The 26,198-nt window shown below is 34.4% G+C and overlaps 2 protein-coding genes across 2 annotated transcripts in view; both read right to left on the minus strand.

The window, feature by feature from the left end:
• The window catches only part of LOC148946852 (nucleolar complex protein 4 homolog), an 89,364-nt gene extending 71,426 nt beyond the window's left edge, over positions 1-17,938 (minus strand). Inside the window, exons 1-2 of the mRNA XM_089097164.1 lie at positions 17,777-17,938; positions 2,441-2,537 (exon numbers count right to left, since the gene is read on the minus strand). Coding sequence (XP_088953290.1) covers positions 2,441-2,537; positions 17,777-17,890 — 211 coding nt within the window. The 5' untranslated portion in view covers positions 17,891-17,938. The remainder of the gene's footprint in view (positions 1-2,440; positions 2,538-17,776) is intronic.
• Positions 17,939-21,965: 4,027 nt separating this feature from the next.
• The window catches only part of Hgsnat (Heparan-alpha-glucosaminide N-acetyltransferase), a 183,066-nt gene continuing 178,833 nt past the window's right edge, over positions 21,966-26,198 (minus strand). Inside the window, exon 11 of the mRNA XM_089096670.1 lies at positions 21,966-23,636. Within this exon, the coding sequence (XP_088952796.1) occupies positions 23,455-23,636 (182 nt within the window). The 3' untranslated portion in view covers positions 21,966-23,454. The remainder of the gene's footprint in view (positions 23,637-26,198) is intronic.

Raw genomic sequence — 26,198 nt, forward strand, 5'->3', positions numbered from 1 at the left:
CAGGCTTTCTTGGGCCTGGATACAATAACCTGCACATCAAATCTCTTGTTTCAGGTTGCCATGACGAAACGAAGGAACCTTACAGACTCAACAATCTTGGCATACCTTGACGAGGATATATCTGAAGATAATGGAGGGGACACTGACGTTGACGAGCAATACGACCAAGCAGACATGGGTCCTGAGCTATTTGCGGAAGACCCTCTCGAAAATCGTTCCTTTCTCAATAGTTACGTAGAGCTGCAACCCTTGCGTATCAACGATTTTGCTGACATCGACACGTCTAATGCTGTCGTCTCTGACGTATATTTAGCAGGAACATCAAGCTCCTGTGTTCCTGATAGCAGTTTCGAAATGGCTGGAGATATCCTTGATTCAGTTCCCCCAGAAGTCACTGCTTTACAGGACCAGGGTCTTCTCAACGAAGTTAGCATTGATCCTCCTGAAGGAGATCTTCTAGACGATGCTGATGCGGAGACTTCGTCGTCATATGACAGTGATATTGGTGATACTGAATCCAATTCGGACGACCTGCTATCGAACTTACTGCGGACTGGAACGAAATGCAAGACACAAGTGAGTGACTTCTCGGAGCCAACTTGAGTTAACCTCGATTTCTTTCAAGATTGTGAGACCTGTTCAGACTACTTTGCCGATATACTTGGGGATGAATTTCTTAACCTTGTGGTTTTTCAGTCAAACCTATATGCAACACAGCATGGGAAAACCCTGAGACTGACAAAAGAAGAGCTCCTGAAGTTCATTGCCATCAACCATTTCATGGACTATCATCAGCTTCCATCGATTCGATCTTACTGGCAGTGCAATGCTGATGTTCATGTCGTCTTTGTTGCTACAGCAATGCCTCGCAATGGTTTCCTGCAAATCCTCAGATTCTTGCATTGTAGTGATAATACCAAGCGCCTTAAGGACTGCCAAGACAAACTGTACAAGCTTCGAGAAGTAATAATTAAAAATATTTTAGAGTCTCAAGTCTTGAGCCATTGGAAAAAAAGTTTCTTGACCCATTTTTGGGTGCATCAAGATTGTTTTCAAGTTTGTTCTGTGCATTTGGGTTCTCTTGTCTCATAGTTTTATAGTAAAAGTTTCAAGCTGTTTGGAAAAAGAATGCCTTTTTTTGTGTGAAACAATTTTGGAGATGAGCAATTTTGTACACTTTTTTTCGGATCCAATTCTGCCTCCAAACACTCTGAAAGTTTAAATAGTACCCCCCAGGCAGTCCTTAATATATTGCAAATACTTTTTTAAAATCTGGGTACTCATGATGTATTTAATTTACCTATCCATGTAACCATAAAAAAGTCCCATGTGAGGTTCCTAACACAAAAAATTTGAGGCAGTTTGAAGTCAAACATTGTTTGGACCTTCTTTTCCTCCCCTTCCCAATACAAAATCTTAATCCTTTTACCTTTCCTGCCTAACTGTCTGAATAACTGGACACACATAGTGTTTTTGTATTTAGCTTGCTACATCCCATTCCATAGATTATAGTTCCCAGAGCTACCAGGCTAAAACTTTTAGACAGGCTGGAGACAGCAAAATGTTTACCATCCTCTCTTCTGACCCTCCCCTCAGTCCAATCTCACAGTTTATCCCCCCCAACACTCCAGAGAACAAGACACTCATTCCTACTTAGACTGAGTTTGGTTGATATTGGAATGCCTTTTCTGCTAAATGTCTTGATGACAAGAAATTTGAAACTCCTTCCATTTTGCTCCATAAAGGTCAGATTAGATCTGGAATCTGGATGATCAAAATATATAACCAGGCCACTAGCACTTACTACCTATAAAATTTCATGGAAATATAATGCGCAAAGAGGTTGGATCAGATTATGATCCCTAAAAGACATAGCTCAGACACCAGTTCTTAGTTCTTATCAAGTCTGGCTGAGATTCAAATTCCTATGCTAGATATCCTAATAACAAGAATTTCCGGACCTAGGTCACCTCCTCCACAGACGCTGAACTGAGACCAGACACCCTAAGAAAAACACAATTAAAATAAGTTTTTTTTTCTATCCAGTTTGGATGAAATCTGACACCCTCTCTTGTTAAATCTGCAGATAACTTTGGCCTCAGCTTTACATTAAGTCCCATGGGCCAATCTTAAAGTGAGAGAAACCTTCCTTCTCCTCAGTGTATGTATGCCAATAATGTTTCTTTTCTTTTTAATGTATGTACTAGGATTTTGAAAAGTCACATTACAAAAGATAAATTTAGTTCCACTACAAGCTCAAGTTTTCACAAGATTTTGACATTGGATGGCCCCAAGTTTATGAATCTCCTTTATGGGGAAACACAACTTACAGTTGCTTATTAGGAGCCACACTATAAGAACAAATGGATTATAAACTTATATAGCTCAAAATCTAAAGCAAGTGTGTTGTTGGGTTAGATAAGTTCAAATGTCATCATACCTATTTTCTCTTTAACCATATATCCTTGTTTGAGCAGGTGAACAGCCATATTTTGGATCTGCTTGATAGCAGCAAGAACAATATGCTTATCTTCATCCTGAAACAAAGACATATTTGTTACTGATAGCCTTCTGAAGACCAGCACAGGTGCACATAGGCCAGTCTCTTAGTGAAATATTAAAGAGTTATCATTACAACAACCACATAAATGAAAATATTTCTTAAACTGTAAATTTTTTTCTTCTTTTTTTCAGTACATTTTTTTCATTTAGCTCTGCTGATCTAATGCAGCTCACTAAGAGGCCATGGTTTTCAAGCCAAGCAGTCAGGAGCCCCTACTGATGGTTTGGATACCTGCTTGATTGCCTCTGATCTACCTGCAAAAACAATCTACAACTTACCCAACCAAAGCTGGCTGGAAGCGAACCTGGGTCCGACCAAGGAAGCGATGGTATGACAGTCTGTCTGAGTTCCTGATGATGGCAAACATCAGACAGAGTGAAATCCAAACACTTACCATGGCAAGTGACATCAAGTCATGGAAATACAAAAGGAAAATTTGATATAAATTTGTTTTCTGGGGGGCATAATTTTTAATGTTGCTCCTTACTTACAATTGTTTTATTTTTATTGAATTTATGATGGTTTTTCAAATAAAACCAGGAAATCCCCTCCTGCTGGTGTAAAATTTTGCCTGTGAAGTTCAGCCCATGAACTTTCCTTTGCATGAGAAACTTTCCATGGGGAATCCCTCCCCTGCAAAATCACACCCAAAAAATCCTAAAAACAATGCCACCTCAAAATCAGGGGGCTAGCTGCCCTTCAATCTTTTTGGTCACGTACAAAGGGCAATAAAACTTTTGATTACCGTTCAAATGAGCCCTCTGATGATCTTCTAGGACCATTAGTTTGTTGACAATGGTCCAGCAACTGCCCAAGAAATTCTAAATGAAATAGCATATTTCTCTCAGCTACTGGGTATGAAAATAAATATTGTCAAAACTAAAGTGATGGACCTAAATGTACAGTCGGATTATCAGCTTGTGCTTTATGGGCAGGAGCTGAAAAAAGCTGAAAGCTTTACTTATCTTGGCTTGCTAATAGACTCTCGTGGAGGCTGCGACCATGACCTACAGAACAGATTCAACAACGCCCAAGCCATATTCTCCTTACTTTACTGCCAGTTGTGGAACCAATGGGAGATCTACTACTACTACTACTAACAACTCACCGCAGCACCAAGCCGCCTGAGGCCAACACGGCTACGCACGCTCCTCCTCCATCCCAATCTATTCAGAGCCTCCCTCTTTACACCCTCCCAGGAAGTTCCCATTGCCTTTAAATCTTTCTTTATGACGTCCTCCCACCCCAGACGAGGACGACTTGCTTTCCGTTTAGCCCTAGACGGTTGGCCGAAAAGAACAATCTTCGGAAATCTGTCATCCTTCATCCGCACAAAGTGCCCTAACCACCTTAACCTTTCTTTCATTATAGTCCTAGAGAGTGGTATTGAACCACATTTTTGGTATAGCCTATTGTTTGAAATACGGTCAGTCAGCTGTGTACCCAGAACAATCCTTAAGCAATTTCTCTGGAAAACATCTAGCAAATCTTCATCCGCTTTACGGAGCGCCCATTCTTCAGAGCCATATTTGACCACTGTCTAATCTGGGTTTGCAGACTTATCTTACTATTCTCCCAAACTTTTATTTAACTATGAAAAAGCACCATGAGCCTCGGCTATTTTACTATTGATGACTTCACTGATCCCACCATCTCTACTAATAATGCTACCAGGGTAAGTGAAGCTGCGTAGCTGATCAATCTTTTAGCTACCGAACTTCACTTTTTCATCTTCACTTTTTCTTAGCCTTAGTGACTTTTTTGAACATTAATTTTCAAACCTATTCTAGTACCCTGAACTCACAAAACCTCTAAAACTTAATTCATTTTGCTCACACTTTCATCTAAGATGCTTAAATCATCAGCATAATCTAAGTCCTGGAGGCTTTTTCTTCCACATTGGATTCGGTGGTCTCTCATTGCCTTTCCTTTGCTCCTTAAGACAAAGTCAATCAAAATAATCCATATTACGGGGGTAAATAACAACCCTGCTTAAATTCTGATTCAATACAAAACCAGCTGCTTACCTCATTTCCTACCTTAACTGCAGCAGTGTTTTTCTCGTACATAACATTAATCACTTTAATGTATTTGTCTGGTATACCATACAAGGATAAAACCTTTACTAAAGTACTTCTATCAACAGAATCGAACGCTTGCTCATAATCTATAAAACTGAGGACCAAATGTGTTTGAAAACTCAGGCACTTCTCAATTATTTAACCTAAGAGTGAAAATTAGATCGACACATCCTCTACCTTTTCTAAAACCGCGCTGTTCTTCTCTTAAAACTTTGTCTACGGCATCTCTCAGTCTAAAAAGTATCGTAGTACTAAGTAATTTACTACCTACAGAGACCAGACTAATCCCTCGATAATTACCACACTCATTTTTATCATCTTTCTTATAAGGTGGCTTGATTAAAGTTTTCCTAAAATCGTTCCCCGTGTACTTCCACTTTTTTAAAAATCATATTCATAATCTTCAGTAACTTATTTCTAATCTCAGATCCACCATATTTAAGATACTCATTTACCACGCTATCAGCACCTGGAGCCTTATCATATTTTAGTCCTTTTAGTACTGTCGCTAATTCCTCCTCACAAAACAAATCTTCCTTCACATCCAATGTATCACAAACTTTGTAATTTTCCTCTATATCTCTTCCTTCAACTCTATCTCGGTTAGACAAATTCTCAAAATGTTCGGCCCATCTCTCTTTAGTTTTTTCCTTATCGCTAATTGCGGCCCCATTCCTATCTTTAACTGGGCCAAGTCCACATTGACTACTCCCTCTCAATTTGTTAACATGCCAGTACAATATTTTACGATTATGCTGTCTAGCTGCATCTTCCAGATCCTTGGCAATTTTATCCATGGCCTCTATTTCGCACCTCCTTAGTTCATATTTTAATGCTTTCTCCACTTTCTTTACATTCCTTTTGTTTTCATATGATCTATCACTAAGGTAATTCTTGTACAAGTCCTTTCTCCTTTCTATCAAACATAAAGCTTTTTCGCTAATATTCTTAGCTGCAGTTCTATCTTTCTTCCCTACGGCACATTCGGCAACTTCACAAAATATTTTTATAATATTATTCCAACCATCTTCCACATTATCAAATTTTAAACTCGGAAGTTTAGTATTCAACTGTTCCTGGAAAGTTTCTCTCAAATTCTTATCCTGGAGTCTACCAAAAAATTAAACAAGAAAAACAGGTTTTAATTTCTATAAAGCAGTGAATACAAAACACTTAATTAAACAAAAATACTCCGAATATTTCGGCCCCACATCCGGGAGCCTTTCTCAACGGAAAAAAAACCCACAAAAAAATAAAAAATTTCTTACATCAACATAAAAAACATACTAAACAAACAAAATAAAAAATATAAATAAATAGGAAAAGAAAACTCACATATTAAATAAACAATTCCATTTACTGGTGTATAAACAAAATCGAATGCTTATATTGATTTGAACACGCCTTCTCACAGAATATAAATGGAAATCTATAAAAAAATGAAAATATATTTATACTTAAACTAAAACAAAAAAGGTCAGCTAACCCCCGGCCCATAACCCCTAAATAGATCTCAGAGGTTCATCACCCAATGTTTGAATTATAAATTGAACAGATTCATTTGCTTGCAAGCTTAGCTGCAGTTCGTTTACCTTTCCCAGCATTTAACCCAGTCTGACCTTTTTCCGCGAGGTCATCATTCTATTATCAAAAATAGTACTGGTTGAAAATTTTACCTGCTTTTTAATTAAACTATTATAAATCGAATTGATCCTAAAATCCCCTTCATCTCTATTGATACTAATACCCCCGTATATTATCTGTTTTATTTCTATAATTTCCCTGAAGCTTTGTAAAAGTCCTACAGACGTATCTACTATTTTTGTTTGATCAAATAAAATACTGTGATGAGGAAAATTATAAAGATGTTCTGCAACAGCTGACTCAAACGTTTTTGGTGTTTTGTTTTGTTTTAGAGCGCAATCTATTGCATTCTTGTGTTGCTGTAGCCTATTTTCTAAAATCTGTTGTGTTCTTCCCACATAAAATTTACCACAAGAGCATGGAATTTTGTATACTCCCTTTTGCAAATTTCTCGGTACCTAGTCTTTACCTTCTTTTAACTACGAGCTTATATTTTGTCCTGAATTAAATTCTGTATTTATATTATGTTTTTTTAATTCTCTTCTTAATTTTTGTGATAATATTGGGATAAAGGGCAAAGTTATGTAATTTGTTTCTTGATTTGACCCATCTTCTTCCAATATTTTTGGGTCAGTCAACTTTTTTTTCCTTTTTTCATTTATTTGACAAATCATTTTTACGGATAGCCATTACCTATTAGAATATCCATAATAAAAATTAGTTCATTGCTTATGCAATCTGGTGATGCTAATTTTAATACCCTATCAACTAAAGAAATAACCACCCCCCTTTTTACCTGGATCGGATGATTTGATGTGAAAGACAAGTAACGGTTGTTATTAGTCAGTTCACGGTAAATTGAAAACGCTAGTTCGTTATTACTTCTATGGATCAAAATATCTAGAAGCGGTAACTTATTATCTGTTTCCTTTTCAATTATAAAAATTAATGCTCCTACAAGATTATATAACAGTTCAAAAAAAGCTTCAATTTGTGATTCCCCGTAATTCAAAATAACTAAAATATTCTCCATGTATCTGCCCCAAAATTTAATTTTTCAAAAATATGTTTCTATAGCTAAATTTTCTACATACTCTACATAAATATTTGCTAACAACGGACTTAAAGGCCCTCCCATTGCCAATCAACTAATTTGATGGTAAAAATTATCTCTGAACGTGAAGTAATTAGTATACGTGCTAGTTATTCTGACTAAATCTAATATAGTTTCCAGTTCAATTCCCGAAGATAATTCTTCTATATCATTTTTAAGTTCCTCAAGTTTTTTGGATAAAATACTAAGCAATTTATCGAAAGGAATATACGTATACATGGATTTTATATCAAAATTGAACAATCTAGATTCTTCTGATATTTCTACACTTATCTTTTAAAAATTTATCTTTTACAAATTTTAAGTTTATCTTTTAAAAATTCCGAGTTTTTTATATACGAATTTTGGAGATATAATAATGGTTTAAGTGACATTTAAGAGTTTAAGAGTATACAAAATTCCATGCTCTTGTTGTAAATTTTATGTGGGAAGAACACAACAGATTTTAGAAAATAGGCTACAGCAACACAAGAATGCCATAGATTGCTCTCTAAAACAAAACAAAACACCGGAAACGTTTGAGTCAGCTGTTGCAGAACATCTTTATAATTTTCCTCATCACAGTATTTTATTTGATCAAAGAAAAATAGTAGATTCGTCTGTAGGACTTTTACAAAGCTTCAGGGAAATTATAGAAATAAAAAAGATAATATATGGGGGTATTAGTATCAGTAGAGATGAAGGGGATTTTAGGATCAATTCGATTTATAATAGTTTAATTAAAAAGCAGGTAAAATTTTCAACCAGTACTATTTTTGATAATAGTTCGGATACGAATGATGACCTTGCGGACAAAGGTCAGACTGGGTTAAATGCTGGGAAAGGTAAACGAACTACAGCTAAGCTTGCAAGCAAACGAATCTGTTCAATTTATAATTCAAACATTGGGTGATGAACCTATGAGATCTATGTAGGGGTCATGGGCCGGGGGTTAGCTGACCTTTTTTGTTTTAGTTTAAGTATAAATATATTTTCATTTTTTTTTATGGATTTCCATTTATATTCTGTGAGAAGGCGTGTTCCAATCAATATAAGCATTTGATTTTGTTTATACGCCAGTGAATGGAATTGTTTATTTAATATGTGAGTTTTTTTTTCCTATTTATTTATATTTTTTATTTTGTTTGTTTAGTATGTGTTTTTTATGTTGATGTAAGAAATTTTTTTGTTTTTTGTGGGGGTTTTTTTTCGTTGAGAAAGGCTCCCGGATGTGGAGCCGAAATATTCGGAGTATTTTTGTTTAATTAAGTGTTTTGTATTCACTGCTTTATAGAAATTAAAACCCGTTTTTCTTGTTTAATTTTTTGTAAATGGAAAAGCAGTGTTGGTCTAAGAAATTATTGGAGTCTACCAACGTCATAACTTCCCTGGATGTAGTTACCCTTCCGATATTTCAGCTTTAAATTAACCCTTGACACTACTAGATGGTGATCTTTACTCTTAACATCAAAAACAGCACTCCTATATACCCTAGTATCTTGTATTGATCCTGCTAGTCTTTGGTTTACAATAACATAATCAATAAGGTTTGCTGTCTTACCATCACGTGAATATCATGTTAACTTATGAGCGATTTTATGACCAAGCACCGTATTGGTTATAACTAGATTGTTATACCTACAAAATTACAAAAGTCTGTATCCATTACTGTTTTTTTTCCTACACCAAATTTACCCACGCTAGGATACCATCTATCCCTATTTCTACCAACCTGGGTGTTAAAATCTCCCAGTAAAAACATGATATTTCTACCTGGGACCCTATCTATTTGAATCTGTAACTGTAAGTAAAATTCATCTGAGTCACTAGTATCTCCGTCAGTCGGTTCTACAGGGGCATATAAGTTTGAAGACAAACATTTGTGTCTATAAAGCAGCAGTTACAGTTAGCTCTGTCCTATTCTATGCAGTTGAGACCTGGAAACTGAAGGCGTTTCATCTCTATGTGGAAGTCTTCGACCATTGCTGTTTACAAAAAATCCTGAAGATTTGATATTCCAACAGAATCTTAAATGCTGAAGTGTGTCACCACTGCTGTAACATCCAACCCACAGCCACAATCATCAAACAGATATGACTGCGTTGGCTTGGCCATGTCCTAAGAAGACTCAATGACTGCATCACCAAGCAACCACTTCTAGCTGCTCCTCTGTCAAATTGGTGCAGATGCCCAGGCAGTCAATTGAAAAATTGGTGGGCAACTATCAGAAACGACCTTGATGCAATTGGTGGATTTCGGAAATTTTGCAGAAAGTGGGAGAGCTGCTGACTCTGGTTTGCTGAAGAGCTGGCACAATATTGCAACAAATAGGAGTCAACCATAAGTCTTCTAGATCCTGGGTGAGGTGTTCATGTCTGGTCCTGCAGCAAGTGCAAGTAAAGTAACATCTATAGAAGGGTTCTCTGATGTGCTGAATCTGATGGTGTGATTTTCATTAAGACTCCTTGACTTTCAGGGGGTGTTTCCCTCTTTTTCAAAAATCAGGAAAATTTTCTCAGGCCTGTATCTTTTGATGGGTAACACTGAACTTCATGAATCTTATATATTTGGAATCAACATAATAAGCTAATTATTTTGATATATCTATTGATATATTTTATTTTTTAAATGTTTCAATTTTTTAGAGTTTTGGTTACTATTGAACTGTGTTGCTCCTTACTTAAAATTTTTACCACAAGCTGTTTGATGAAGAAGTAATCGTCTCAAGTCTACATTATCTACACAACAAGAAATTCCTTTGCTGGAACAGTGCTGGAGACATCTCAATTATACACAAGATGTCTCTTGAATTGTTGCAGCAAGAGAGGGGGTTAGGTTGGGTTTTGAGGAGGATTAGATAAAGATTTTGGTTTAAAAACATGTTAGAAGTAGGTTAGGCTTTAAGTTACTCATCAGAAGCTACAAGCCTGGGATTATTTGTCAGGGATAAAAGAAATGGGAAAAAACACCCCAAAAGAGTGCATTGTCTTTGCACCATCAAATTCAGCATATTAGAGAACCATATTGCAGAAGTTTTAAGCCCCTATTTACAAAAATGCAAAATTTTTCTTTTATTATTGCATTTATTTATTTACAAAGAAAGGTATCAGGTTCCAAGTAATTCATTGACATATTCACTGATTAAGGTAGTAGACCAGAGATTGCTTTAAAAAAAATTAGTTTTGTATTTTCTTTGGGTTCTCTATTTTATGGTGCTCCAAATAAAGTGATGGTTGTGAACTATGGTTTGGTTAAGCATAAAGTTTGTACTGGTTATGACAAAAAAAAACATACTTTAAAATATCTATCATTTCTGTACAGTGCAAATCACATTCCAGCCTTTAAGGGGTTACAGAGGACCTCAGCCTCATTCTCATTTTTATTACTTGACATGTTTTCAAGCTGGATATCCCCCTGGATATGATTGTGAGCTCAGGGACTTGGGCCTTCCTCTTTGTTGCTTAGAGTTTTCCCTAACCCAATTTTGTAAACCCCCTTGAAAAAATGATTTTGTAACCACCTCCCCCCCCCAAAAAAAAAAATTATGGATATGGCCCTGGAGACCTTATACCTGTTTACTATTTGAATATAAGAATAAGTATTTGATGTCATGCAGTGTGTTCAGATCTCATTGAATGTAAATTATTTTATAGACAAAAGTACTGTAACTGAATTGAGTGACAGTACCCAATAACATTATAACAATTTGAAGTCCATATCTATGTGAAACCAATAAACAGAGCAAACTTGAAGCTAGAACTTACTAGTCAAAATGTGTTAGGAAGCATAAAGAAAAGCTAACTTAGGTTTGGGCCACAAAGAGTATAGAAGTAAAAAATATTATGACTCAAAAGCTTTTTCCTCTTTCTACTGACTTAAGATCATAGGCAACATAATAGCACAGCCTAAGTAAAGAGCAATGTAAGCATAATGAATAATTATTTTTATTTTTCTATTTTTTATTTCTTATTTATAGTTGAAAGATAGCCAAAATTGGTTTTAACACAGGACAACCAACTAGGCCAACATTCAAAAAAATCTCTAAGCAAGATAAGCCAAGATAGCCTTGCATAAAAATTATAAGTATAAAAGGTAACAGGCTAGAATTGTCATTCATCTGAAGGAAACATTAAAAAAAGCAGTACTGATAGGTTCCTTATTCTATGTTCCTTTTCAATGTAATAGTTGTTACCCTGACAATGCTGCCAACAACCCCTCCCCCCTTGATGGTCCCAAATGTAACCCTAGCAATACATTTCTCCATGAATTTAATCAACTAAAATGGGTTTTTCTGAAGTCTGGAATTTATCTTTGTCTGTGAATTGACTGCAATTTTTATCAAAATATTATTTGAAATTATTTTAAAAAGTGACTAAAAATGGAAGAAAACATGATAATCTGATTAATAGAGACATGCAATACCGGTAAGTCATGAAAATAAAATTTTGTTGTTTCCTTTTAATTTTTCATACACCCTATGGCAATATGTGGGACCATCAGAGGGGTTGAATACACTGTCAGAAAAGCAACCATGATATTTGGAAAGAGGATATCAGTTTAGTGGTTTTAGTTTCTATAAAGAAACATAACTAAACCAAAAAGAGTAGTACCATTGGATTCCTTGTTTTATCCTCTTTCTAAATATTATTATCACTTTTCTGAAAATGCACATCACCTCTCCAGATGGTTCCCATATATAGCTCTAATAACATGTTTCTTTGTTGTTGCTGTTTTTTTATCTTTTGATTTGTTGTCTAATGGGTAGCTTTTCTAGGCTTGAGAAATTCCAGTTTGTATTCCTGCAGTCTGGAATCTAAGGTAATACCACCAGTGCTTGGACAATACCTAATCCCAGACAAATACTTTATTAAAATATATCTTTCCTAAATATGGAAAACAGGTGTTAGTTTTTGAAGTAATGCATATGCACTAGATAGTTGGGATTGGAAGATAGTTAAGACAAGGATAGTTGGGATTGGCTGACTATAATCCAGAAAAAAAAAATCATTTTTCAGCATTTCAATTTAGACAGAAGTTACCCTTACAGCCTAGCTTATTGAAATACAATCATAGTTCATCACAACCCTGGTATTAGATTGAATATATCCAAGACCAAGTCTTTTCTTGATTTAGATATTTTTTCCTAACTTTACAATCTGTGTCCAAGATTAAGCTAACCTTAAGTTTTGATTAACTACATTTTAATTTGTCTTTCTATTTTCATGTTTGTCTTTAAATGATTTTTGGATAATTTTATTTTATTTAAAATTCATTTGGTAAATTTTACATAACTTAATGTATTTGTATGCTCTTTTGACATATACCAATTGCTTTGTTTGTAAATTTTATTTTGAACTCTTAAAGTGGCACCATATTTATTATTATTTGCCAGCAAAAAAACAAAATTACAAAAAACAAAATTACATTGAAACAATTATAAATACTTATTTATGTCATTGATAAAAGTGTACTGCTTAACATAAATCCCACCCTTTCCTGATGAATAATATACACCTGCTATAAATATTCCTGACATTTTTTAGAATAATGCAACCATTTTTTGTCTGCTTACTTATTAGGATTCCTGAAAAACCATAAAAAAAGAAAATGGCCATGGTATTAAAAAATACAGTGTGAGTAGGCTATATAGTAGACTGTATATTTATCCATCAGGAGACAGGGTAAATCAAAACAATTTGCAGTATTTGTATGATAAACCCACTACTGCTCAGATTTTTATTCATTGATGCATTATAGAACTGTTTTTTCCATTAGTTTCTTTCAGCTTAATTAAATAAAAAAACAAGTTTTTTTTAACTGAAAGTAAGGAGCAAAATTAAAACTTAAAACGAACAGAAATTATTCCGTATATGAAAGGGGCTGTCCCCTCCCAAACTTTTTTATTGTTTTAAAAAATAAAGTTGTGGGACAGAGTCAAACTTTAGTATACAGAGCAAGGCATTGAGGAGGAGACAGCCCCTTTCATATACAGAATAATTTCTGTTCGTTTTAAGTTTTAATGTTGCTGCTTACTTTCAGTTAAAAAAAAAGTTTTTTATTTTGTTTCTGAACGTTTTTGAATTAATGGAGCTTTGATTTTGGCTCACCATACATGAATAATCAGAATGAAACTTGTATATTAATTTTATTTGTTTTGGCTAAATGGCTTTCTCGAAATTTTTTTCTGACGTAACTTACGAACTAACTCGCGTAACGAACTTTTATATTTGTATATTTTTATTACGTATATTAGGGAGTTTACCCCTAGTCAATACCTCGCACTTTACCCTAAAGTTCGAATTTTGTTCGGATCACAAACCCCTGAATCACAAAGGCTGGTTAAATAGAATAGATAGCTCTTTTGAAAGTACTAAAAAAAACTTTAGTGTAAAGGGCAAGGTAATGACTAGGGGGCAAACCCCTCATATACGTAATCATTTCTGTTCATTTGTTTCAATGTTGTTCCTTACTTTCAGTTGAAAAAACTTGTTTCTTTAATTTAATTTCTGATCGTTTTTTAAATAATGCTGGGAAATCCGGCGCCCCCTTCATAGAAATGTCCCTTCCCCCCAAGAAATATCCTCCACGGACAGATCCTCCCACGTAACCCTCCTCCTCTGACCCCCCTCCCCCACCAGAAAAAAATCTCTCCTGAAACATCTGTATACTTCCAATTAACCAATACTAAATATAAACAATGGCCAAAGTTCATAACTTGCAGCCCTTCCCCCAGGAACTGTGGAGGATTAAGCCATCCTCAAAGACATATTTATTGAATTTTCAGCTATGCTGAACAAAATGGCCATCTCAATAATTTGATTGGGTGACTTTGGGGGAAAAATGAGCATGGGAGGGGGCCAAGTTGCCCTCCAATTTTTTGGTCAATTAAAAAGGGCACTAGAACTTTTAATTTCCGTTCAGATGAGCCCTCTCACGATATTCTAGGATTACTGAATCAATGCAATCACCCCTGGGGAAATAAAAAAAACAAAAAAATAAATAAACATGCATCCATGATCTTTCTTCTGGCAAAAAATACAAAACTCCGCATTTTTGCAGATAGGAGCTTGAAACTTATATAGTAGGGTTCTCTGATACGCTGAATCTGACAGTGTGATTTTCATTAAAGTTTCTATGACTTTTAGGGGTTGTTTCCCCCTTTTTTCGAAAAATTAGGCGAATTTTCTCAGGCGCATAACTTTTGACAGGTAAGACTAAACTTAATGAAACTTATATATTTGAAATCGGCATAAAAATCTGATTCTATTGATGTATCTATTAGTATCAAAATGCCAGTTTTTATAGTTTTGGTTACTATTGAGCCAAAACTCCTTACTTACTGTTTGTTACCACAAACTGTTTTATGTGAGACAAGACAAAGAGAAGTGACAGAACAGATGGAAAATATATAATTTGGGCTATATATTTGCACATTAGGGGGAGGGGGGGTAAAGTATTTGGACAGTGTGGAATAAGAAAAATACAAGGGTATAAATTTAGGACCAGTCCCCATCATAAGGAGACATGTTAAAAAAAAAACAATTCTTACTTCATAATATGCAAAATTATCCTAGTTAACATATTTTCCTAGGGGAGCACCTTTAACCTCACTATTTTCCTTGTTTTCCAGCTTTTTTTAAATCACTTTTTTTCAATATTTTGTCTTTTCTCCAAGTCTTGAAAGTTTATAAAACAAACACCCATGAGCCATCAAGGTAACCTAACCTAAATGTATTAATATTAGCCTATTTGTATCTTTTCGGTAGATGACAGTGATACTATTTAACTTTCATATATAGAATATTTTAAAATGGATAAATGCAGTCAAATATGTTTATTTTTTACAACTTTGTAAAAAAAAATTGTACAACAGTGAAACTTGTGAGGATAAAGGTGTCACAGGAAAATATGTTAACTAGGATTATTTTGCATATTAAGAAGTAAAAATTGTTTTCTTAACATGTCTCCTTATGATGGGGACTGGTTGTAAATTTATGCCCATACAAGTGCCCAAGTTGCTTTTAGCAATAGGATAATTAAGTATTTATTGTTGTTTTAAGGTAGTCTTCAAAATTTCTGGTAACCACTTTCTAATAAGGAACAAAGTGTAACTTTAAGGGCTATATATGAAATCTGTGCCCCCCCTAGATTTCAAAAAATAGCTTTTTTGAAGTCTTTGCATTGAAAATGCCTTTTTTGTAATTTTATCAAAGAAAAAACAACTGAAAAAAACAACAGTTGTGTCCCTGGATTTGAACAAAATACTTACCCTCACCTAAATTTACATGATTTGATACCACTGGACCTACCATTTTATTCCTCATTCAACATTCTTGTTGAAGAGTGGGGGACAGGAGTGGGATATTTGTCTTTCCTCCTAGATTTCAAAAACTACCTTTTGGGTCTTTCATTAAAAAATGTCTTTTTTTCTATTTTCATTGAAAAAAAAAACATAAAAAAACAGATTAATAAACAACAACCTGCCCTCTACCCTTTAGATTTTGAACTACAATTCTATATATAGCCTACCATGTGTAGTTAATGTGTTAACTACAATTTTTCTGGATGTTACAAAACAAGAAATGTTTTTTTTCATGTTTCATTCTGGTAAAAACTTACAATTGTGGCCCCTAATAAGGAGACATTACAAGAAAACAATTCTTACTTTAAAATATGTATAATCATCCTAGTTAACATATTATCCAATGGGAGAACGTTTTTCCTCAAGTCCTTCCCCCTTTTTTTCTTCTTTTTCCAACTTAGAAGAAAAAAATACAATCTGAGCCAAGCTCTCAACACAATGCATAAATCTTTTGAAATTGCTGCTATAAATTGTTTTTTATAGATAGCATTCATCCCGGTTATTGTTAATTCCATTTTTTTTAAATGATAGATACAGCAGTGGCGAGTTTGTATTTTTGCCTCACCATTTTCAATCATTAAAAAAAATTATTATACCCCCACACCCCTAATGTTCAAATATATAACAGAAATTGCACTCTGTTTCTAAATATAACCTTCATTTTTCATCATAAATAAATTTTGCTCCCACCCCCCTGATGTGCAAATATATACCCTGATTTGGATATATTTAAGGGTTGGGGTACAGTTCATTTGGTTATATTTAGGTTCAGAATGCAATTTTGGTTATATATTTTTTACAACTTTGTATAATGTATAATGATTCTAGTTAACATATTATCCAAGGAGAGAACTTTTATCATCAAGTATTCCCTCTTTTTTCCTTCTTTTCCCAACTTAAAAGAAAAAAATTACAATTTTTGCCATACTCTGAACAATGAGTAAATATTTTGAAATTGCTGCTATAAATTGTATTTATAGATAGCATTCATCCCAGTCATTGTTAACTCCACTTTTTTTAATGATAGATAAAGCAGTGGTGAAAATACAAAATATTGCCATAAATATATATATACATACAGAGTATATACCCTCACCCCCTAATGTGTACATATACAACAAAAATTGCATTCTGAACCTAAATATAACGAAACGAACTGTCTTCCAACCCCTAAATATATCCAAATCAGGGTACATATTTGCACATCAGGGGGTGGGGGCAAAATTTATTGGTGATGTAAATGAAGGTTATATTTAGAATTGGAATGCAAGTTTGGTTGTATATTTGCACATTAAGGGTATGGGGGTATATACTCTGTATGTATATGTATATTTACATATTGTTTTCTTAACATGTCTCCTTATCAGGGGCCATAATTGTAAATTTTTACCTTCATTCTTAATGGCCCTAGTTTTGTACTTTGGAATTTTTAAAGTTGTTTTCAGGATTTAGCTTTTTTGGTAAATTTTTCACAGTTCATATTATTGACTTACAAATAAAATAAACACATCACTTGATGCCTTTTTTTATGCTCTTTCCAAATAGGCTATAGTTATCATTTTTGTCAGAAATTCAGGGTATATATTTGCACATTAGGTGGGGGGGGGATAAATTTTAAACTTACCTCTCATTTATATCAGAACTAAATTTTAGTTCAAACTTACCTCCCATTTACATCAGAAGTAAAATTTGCCACCACCCCCCTAATGTAGAAATATATACCATTAATTGGCATATATAGGGGGGGGCTGAAATTCATTTCTGATAGAAATGATTATTATATTTGTAATCAGCATAAAAAAAGGCATCGAGTGGTATATTTACTTTATGCGTAAGTCAATAATATGATTTGGTGGATATTTACCCAATAATATAACCCTGAATTGGTATATAGGCCTATAGGGGTGGGGGTAAAATTTATTTCTGACAAAAATAATTATTCTGTTTGGAAAGAGCATAAAAAAGGCATGAGGTTGTATCTTTACTTTAGTTTTAAGTCAATAATATGAACTGCAAAACATTTACTGTTTTTTCTGAGGAGTCCAACCACTACACTGCCAACTCAATTTTAACTGTGAATAGTCCAAACCCACCTCTGTCTTTTGCTGCATAGAAAGGAGTTTGTTAGCATTTTTTGGGCTTTCTATGAATTCCTTTGCATCATTCTTCAACTCCAAAAAAACCTTTTTGTTCCTCTTTACCATCATGTAAAATGTGTTTCTTAGCACGTTTTTAGAGTTTAATATTTGCTCAGCCATACTGCTATCTACATTTTAAATTAGCAGCACTGTGTTTTCAATTCGTCCAAGGACGTCAGAGGGTCTATGTCACCCGCAAAAGAAATTTTAAGAAGGAACGTGAAGATCCCAGGGACTTGGATTCCAAAAGGCCTATATACATTATAAACTGTTGTCTTATGGGCATAGATAACTCTTCGGAGAAAATCAACCAAAATGGGGAAAAATGTTACCCTTCTTCTCCTTCTGCGAAGCAAAAAATTGGACAATAGCAGCTGTGGTAGAGGATAGAATCATCCTAAGATATTCTAGCTTGCACTTATTCCGCTACAGTTTTTCCAAATTCAAAATGCAAGGTACCGGAAAATCTTCTGTGGTTTTCTCGCAAAGGCAATATGGTTATCACATTTCGTTTTCCGCAATTCGCAGCATGGGGGAACGAAGGGTAAAAGCATAACTTTTTCTTATAATTTAATAATACTGTAGTTATCCCGAATAAACCAAAGAAATTAACAATGAAAATTGCAACGATTAAAGATTTGTGAAGTACTGATATTAATGATATTGGTTACCAGGAAATAAAAAATAGCAGCTGGAAATTTTAAGTTCCCACGTCAAAGTTTTCCTCAGGAGCTGGTTTTATCTATATTCAAAATCATTCACATGAAAATAAAACCTCACATCTAATGAACAGAAAAAATAGGCAAAGTATACATTGACAAAGCATTATTTTTTAGTTTGACCAGTAGGTTATTTTGAGGAAAATTTTGTTTAGGAATTCTCTTGGTTCTCAGGAACATCAATTGCTGATCAAGAGACTCCAGCAGTCGACTACAAAATGTACTCAAATTTTGCTCCAATACTTGGGAGTTATATTATCCACAATAGTTTGAAAATTATTTTTACTTATATATTTTAACTATTATAAGTAAAATTAGTTTCAAAAGAAGGGGCTATTAGCCGACACAAATATATACGTGAGGAAACTTCAACTTCGTAGACGTCAATTCTGTCTAATGTCTGGAGAAAATGTAGAAAAATAAATTATTTTATGTTTTTAGTGGGACAAATTTCTAATTTGCCACACAAACCAAAGAGGGGTGCTTCTTTCTGCTATTGTATTTGAATCATTTTATAATAATAAGTTTTTTTCAGTGTTTGGTTTGTGCTACTCTTCACATTGTTTCTTCAACTGTAATTTTATCATTTCCTTCATTCGAAGATAGTCTAGAAACTATCATGGAGGAAGCAATATTCGAGTACTTTAGGGTTAACGGACTTTATACAGGAAATATCAGAAATTTGTAAACTGCATTATCAATTCTATTTCTAGTATACAAAACATTCAGTGACAGCAATATCTGAAAAAACAATTTGTTATCTGCAAACCGGACGACACTAGCCTCTGACAGGTAATGATCCACTCGATCAATGGAAATAATGAAAGTAGGGGGTACAACAATTGCTTTTACGAAACTTCGCTCTCTATACCTGATAACTTCAATTCAAAATCAACGGATTCGGTCGAGGCCTTCGGCCTCGACCTCATATTTCCTTTCGATAATTATTGCTCATTATCATTAGCAGTGGTTCAGAAGGGTTCATCTATTATAATTAAATTTACTATTTTTGAGCCACCTAGTACCACTTATGGAGACAAAATAAAAACCATTCCAAGCTTGGACCTTTAAGTCTAGTTGATTCACGAGTTAGAATGAGTTCTGAGAGGACAATCATATCAAACACTTTTTTCAAGTCCAAAGCACAGCTACGGCTATCATTCTAGCTTAAAATACACCTTTAGTCCAATCAATCAGTTTTAAAGCTCTTATATGTGAATTATTAAAGTCTCTTTCTATAACCGAATTTAGTTCTCAATAAAATTTAATTCTTTCAAATATAATTACTTAATTGAGTTTGTGTCATTGTATAACTTTTGTAAAAATGGAAGAATAAAAATGGATCTATCATTTGATGTGTAATTCTTCTCTTTCTTTATGAAAAAGAACTACTCTTGCGATCTTTAGTTCTTTGGAGAAAACTCAAAGATTCAGGGTCAGAATGACGGAACACTGTGATGAAACAGGTAAGACACTTGAATTTTCAGTTTTATTAGGTCCACTACAACTTATCTATGCTGCTGAAACTTGACTTTATCACTGCAAATACCCGTATCACTTCTTGTTCCAACAACCTTGCAAACTCGAAGTTATCTTCGCCTAAAGTTGAGGTTAGCCCACGCTTGATCGAAAATGCTTTTCATCACAATAGATGATGATATAGGCATCATTCAATTGCCTCTCGAAAACTTACAAGCCAATTACGTTTCCGAATTGTTTTTTAAAAATTTATAAGCCAATGAAAAGCAAATAACCTAAAATTAGCTGATAAAGCTGAAAGCTAGCTACAATGGCATCGATTGACTAAAGACCTGACTTAAAAGTTGATACAAGCCAATTTAAAGCCAAACCAAAGATTTGAAATCTAATAGAAAGCTTTTGAAAGGCTTCAATCAGCTTTAAAATTGCTTCAAAAAAAAAAAACTATACTCGGCCAATAGAAAGCTTGTTGGCTTTTTTGTTTTTATATTTTTAATATCAAATAATATATTACGCTTAGTCGCGTAACACGTCCCGAGTAAGTTCATTATATTTTCTTGTTGTGACTGTAGCTGCTGAGCTTTCAAAACTTTTAATGACACGTTTTATTCTCAAATCGCACTGTTTCTGCTTAAAACCAAGTTTATTCCCTATTTTCTGACACACAGTTAATGTAGCTACTTTTAAAATGTACCGTGTATATGTAAGCTAATATTATATTATTTTTACCTACTCCATAAAACCAAACCAAATCTTTGCTAATACTTAAAAAAACCTTGTTCAAGCTAAGGCTATACTACTTCGCCACAACAAAAAAACCAAATTGCTATTCCCGGAACATTTTTTCTTGATGGCGCAACACTTCATGTTGACCAAGCAACGTAAACATAGTTTATTTTTAATCGGCTTCCGAGTTCTTAAGAGGCAATTTAAAAACTTAGCTGGCATGTAATTTTACTACAGTCATCATCATTTTTAACATCGATAAAATAATTCAAAGACAACTGAAAATTTGTTGTTGGAATACTTCGCTAATAGCTCGGTACTAAAAGCTTGCAAGCTAACTTAAAAGATGCCAATTTCATGTTACAGAATCTTAGTGCATTTGTACTAGTATGGTCTCGAATTGACTTAAAAACTTAGAAACCAATTAAAAATACACTTATTGTTGGTTCTGGCATGGGCTTCATCTATCTGACTTTAAAGTTTGTTTGTACGTGCATTGAACTAACGACGCTTCTTGACTACTAAGGTCCTTGCGTCGGCCCTGCAGTGTGTTGCAACAGCTGAGTTCGAACTCTGGGTCCCACATTACTAAGCTGAGTTTAAGCCCACTTCGCCACAACAGGACTTCTAAACTTGCTTCTAAAGAGCAGATTGCAACTTCAAATGATTTAATTCTCTCACAGAGGATGATGAATACACCTCAAATTCATCCAACTGGCTTTAACATCAGCATCTCAATAACAGTTGTATTTTTTTAATTCGAAGAAGTCATTATTGGAATTTAATAAGTTTATGTTCAAATAGAAGACGCTGACTTTCATTCGACTTCGTCAAAACAGCTTTTAGTTTGGCTTCTAAAGAGCAGATTGCCATTTTTATTTCAAAGAAAACCTTACTAGAATTCAAAAGCTTTATGTTCGGACAGTAGAAGATGGATATATCAGCTCAAGCTCCCCCCCCCGCCTCTGTAGAAAAAAAAATACCAGCTGTTACAAAACTTATGGTGAGAACAAAAACAGTTTCTGTGTTTTATTTACTGCATATTCATCGTATAGAAGTTTCAAAGAAAAAAAGAAAGAGGGAAAATAATCCACAACAGAGGAAGAGATGGCTTTTAGCCCTGTCCGCCTTTTGACCATTGTAAGTCTCGTCGACTAATTATAAATCATCTTAATCAGAGTGTCTTTGGAGATACATGTTAACTAAAGAGAAACTTGATCTTTCAAACTTTTTATTCAACATACCCCATTTTGTACAAAAATAAAATATCTGGAAACTCAACGCATATATAAAAATCGTAAAAAAATATCTGCTTACAAAGATATAAACATACAAACAAAATTTTATGCAAAGTAATATTTAATTATGAATGGAAATTATGATGTTCAAAAGCTTTCTGAATAGAAAAGACTTTAATTTACCTAAAATTTTCTCAGCCATCTTCGATAATCAACATTGATGCACATTTTATTACCCCGGTTTCGAAACTGATCAACTCCATAAAATAAGCCATAGATAAGTTAACAAGCAAAACAAGCTAAAAAACCTAATACAGAAGAAGTTCCAAAGCACATTTCCGGTGTTGATTAAATACTCGTATAATTATATTCAATCCATAATAAGGTTCGAGACTTTTTTTTGTGTTTTAGCATTATTACGAGGAGGATTTTATTAATCCTCCAATGTAATCCTAATCACATAATCTTTTAATCCTGTAATCTTTTATTAATCCTGACAATGTAATCCATTATTACATTATTACGGGGAGTCTGAAGATTTAGAACATTTTATGTGTTATTGTGAAGAACTGAAGGTACTTAGAAGGGAAATTTTTGGGAGGGATGTGATGCATAGAAGTTGTTTAGAAAATAAATAGAAAGTAGTTTCAAAGTGGATATTAAAAATTTGAGAAATTTTGTGAGTGTGGGGATGAGATATAGGGAGGGTTTTCTATCGTAGTGTTATTTTCAAAAGTGTTTGAACTTATTATGTTTTATGTGTTTTGTTGTATTTGCAATATCCATGGCCCATGGGGCTTTTGTGAGAAATATATCTATATCTACATTTTAGTGCAGAATTATTCAATTTAGCAGTTAAAAAAAGCATTCTGTGCTACGTGGCAACCCATTTATTTTAATACAATTAAAACAACTCGACTTAGCATATGTTTTTGCCTTTTAATTACACTAAAAGGGAACTCAACGGCTAAACTGATATTATTACTAAGGTTAGCCTACTAGGTACCTCAAGTTACCAAGACTATTTCCTATGGCGGAGCTTACTTACATATTTATTGATAGCTAGCAACAGAGCCTGTCGGACGACAGGCATAAAAAACGAAATAAAGAAAAAAATGTATAGTCTCTACTGAGGACTAGAGGTCATACTGATTCTGATTGTGCAACGGAGTAATACTCGCTTAAGGTATAAGTTGCATAATACAACAGGATTATTTTTTAGACTGGTGTTTGGCAGGTATTTACTGATATTGTCAATTATATAGGAAGACATCTATAAACTACATTCAGATCAGTTTCAATTATAATGTGTCCAAAGTGGGTCTCTACATAGAAAATAGTTTAATATTTATAATTTGTCCGTAAAGGGGGCCTTTCTTACTTTAAAACTGTCTTTACGCTTCAGCATACTACAAAATACAGAAAAATAGTAAGAAAACCATGACACTGAGTAGAAAGCAAAAAGAATAAACTAAAGGGCAATGAAAATCCTCTTTTCATTCATCCAATAAGCCAAGACCACCCACATAGTAGTGCCCCACAGACATTCAGCATAGAGCCAATCATGAGTATTCATCTTGCCGTATGACCAATTCCATGGCAGCATGTTATAGCAGAGACTGTGTCCGACGTACATAACAATACTGTTTTTCCCTAAAAGATAAAAATATTATTAACCATATTTTGTCTATAAACCGAAAAATTCATAAATTCGACCAAGGAATTGAAACTCCTTCAAAGATTCTTACAGAATCTAGTACCGGTTTCTGTAGTTCTATAAGTTTACACAGACATACTAAGAACTAAACTATTAAGGCTATAACACTATATTGTAAAACATAGCCTGGCACCATGGGCATTATGTAGATGGCAAAAATACTCCCAAAACTTATCACTGAAAAAAAAGAAAGAAAAATATACAAGGAATGTTATCATGCAAGGGCCAAAGGTCTGAGCTGCTGGTATAACAAGCTATGCGAATGTCTTGGCGAAGTCACAAAATCTAAAGCAGGATTTTCTGGTCATATTCTTCAAATTTTTAAGATATGCTTTTCTGGATCCCAGGGGATGTCTCCCAGCCTTTCCACCTCGGTACAGGGAGGCATGTTAATGCAAGATTTTATCTTGAACTCAAAACATTTCTACAATAACAAGAGAGAGTCACCCATACTGCACACCTAGTCCAAATGTATTCTTTCAAACGAAGGGAGGCTATGGGAAAAATTTTCCTTTTAATGATAATAAACTATTTCTAGCCCAATATAAAAATTACAAGTCGAGCAATAGAGAGCAAACAAATAAAGCAACACAGAACTTTCGAAACGATGCTACTCAAAGTTTGAACAAGGATTCATAGACAAAACCAGAGATTTTTTTAGGGACAAGGGAGGATGGGAGCAACCAGGAAGCTTGGGATAGGGAGCCACCGAAAAACTAGGGAGAGTGGGACAATCTTCCCCGTTTACAAGAAATTAGCTTTAAATTTGGTGGCAAAGAGTTTTTTTTAGGAGGGCACTGCCCGCCGATGGCCTCCATATCCATCAATGGCTCTCCCATTGATGTGGGAGAGCCATGGCTCTCCTATTCTCTTTTAATCTATCTTCACGACTCCTATTAAATTTCCCTGATACAGGTTTTCTTATCCTCGAGAAAATTCAAAACAACAAAGATGTTCATATCCTTTAATTGCAGAGACTTGCTTGTTTCATTAGAAATTCTTAGAGTGTCATTAAAAATAACTGTGATGAATATTGTTTCCAGTTTCCCCATCTAGATAATACCTTGTAATCTGTTATTGCTAAACTGTCAACTGGACAACTGGTAGATAATTACAACCCTTTTACTTGTCAAATACAACTCCCGCCTGAGTAATAGCAGAATCTTAAGAGTTCTGATCATCGTATGTCAGACAGACGGTTGACCATGGAATCTTTCCCAAAAGATGTTATCTATACAAGAGATGATTTAAATAAACAAAATATAAATATATCCGCTGAAGAAGAGCAAATAATTTTTGAGTATGTAAGTTTGGTCAAGAACATGGCAGGTGTGGGAAATCTAACCATATTCCATGCGTGGAAAACAAGTATTACACGAAATCGAGGAATATTTTCAGCCACCGAACGATTATTTAAAAAAAAAGAAAATATTTCGGTAAAGATCTCTGTAATGTCATTTTCAATGCGAAGAAAAAACCTTGATAAAGAAACGATCAAAACAACTTGTAAAAACTCGAACTAAAAATCTGAGAAATAAAAGAGCCACACAATAGCCAGAGTTACAGATGTGTAGTATCAGATAGCACAGCCTTAAAAGCGGAAATTCGCACAAGGACCCACTCTTTGAGCAAAAATACGCCTAAGGTCAATTTTTCAATAGATTCACTTTGAAAAATGTGCTAATTTGAACAAATGTAAAAAAATGAAAAAAGCTCTGTTTCAAAAAATACATTCTGTTTCTAAACAGTTGACCTCTCTGGAGTTTCAATTTCATATGACAAAATATGAAAACACTAAGAAAAAGTAGGGCTACAGTAAATGGAGCTCAAATATTTTCTACCCTTGTATCTTTATCGACTGCAGTGTTATTTTAGATTTGCTTTAAGTTTTTAAGCTAGCTTTACTTTAAACTTTTGTTTTATTTTAAAATTACTCCTAAAAATTTCTCTTCTTGTCGAGAGAAGTTAAAATTGTCTTGTTTTAGAATAAGACGATCAGGGATGTCAAGAGCGTGATCCATTCAGTAGCGGCTGAAAATGTCCAAGAGGATTGCCCAAATTCCGGTGGAATGATAGTCTCGGGAAATTCCTGGACCAGGCTAGAACTCTGCCGTCAGATACAGAGGCCCTTGCTGTCGACCACCCCACGTGGAGAAGGCTGACAAAACTGTCAACACCGCCCCGGCATGAGGATTAAGTAAAGTAAGCAAGTAAGATGTTGAGGGGGAGGAGGGGTAAAACAGTACCATAAATTCATAACTTCATCAATACACGATCTATGTTCATACAATTTTTTCCCCAACTATTGGTGTGTCCTACCAATGTAGAACCTTCCACAGGGACAAGGAACTCTACAAAAAAACACTGCAGAATTATTTCAGTTCAATCCTTGCCATATCAAGACTTTATGTTTCGATTAGATTTTAACTCAGGGAATTTTTAAGTGGCATTCTCTTTGTTGTTTGTCTTCTGTGACCTTTTTACGGCTATAATCACAG

The sequence above is a fragment of the Artemia sp. Qi Xiang Cuo genome, chromosome 11, assembly GCF_049724085.1.
Source record: "Artemia sp. Qi Xiang Cuo chromosome 11, ASM4972408v1, whole genome shotgun sequence".
Lineage (NCBI taxonomy): Eukaryota > Metazoa > Arthropoda > Branchiopoda > Anostraca > Artemiidae > Artemia > Artemia sp. Qi Xiang Cuo.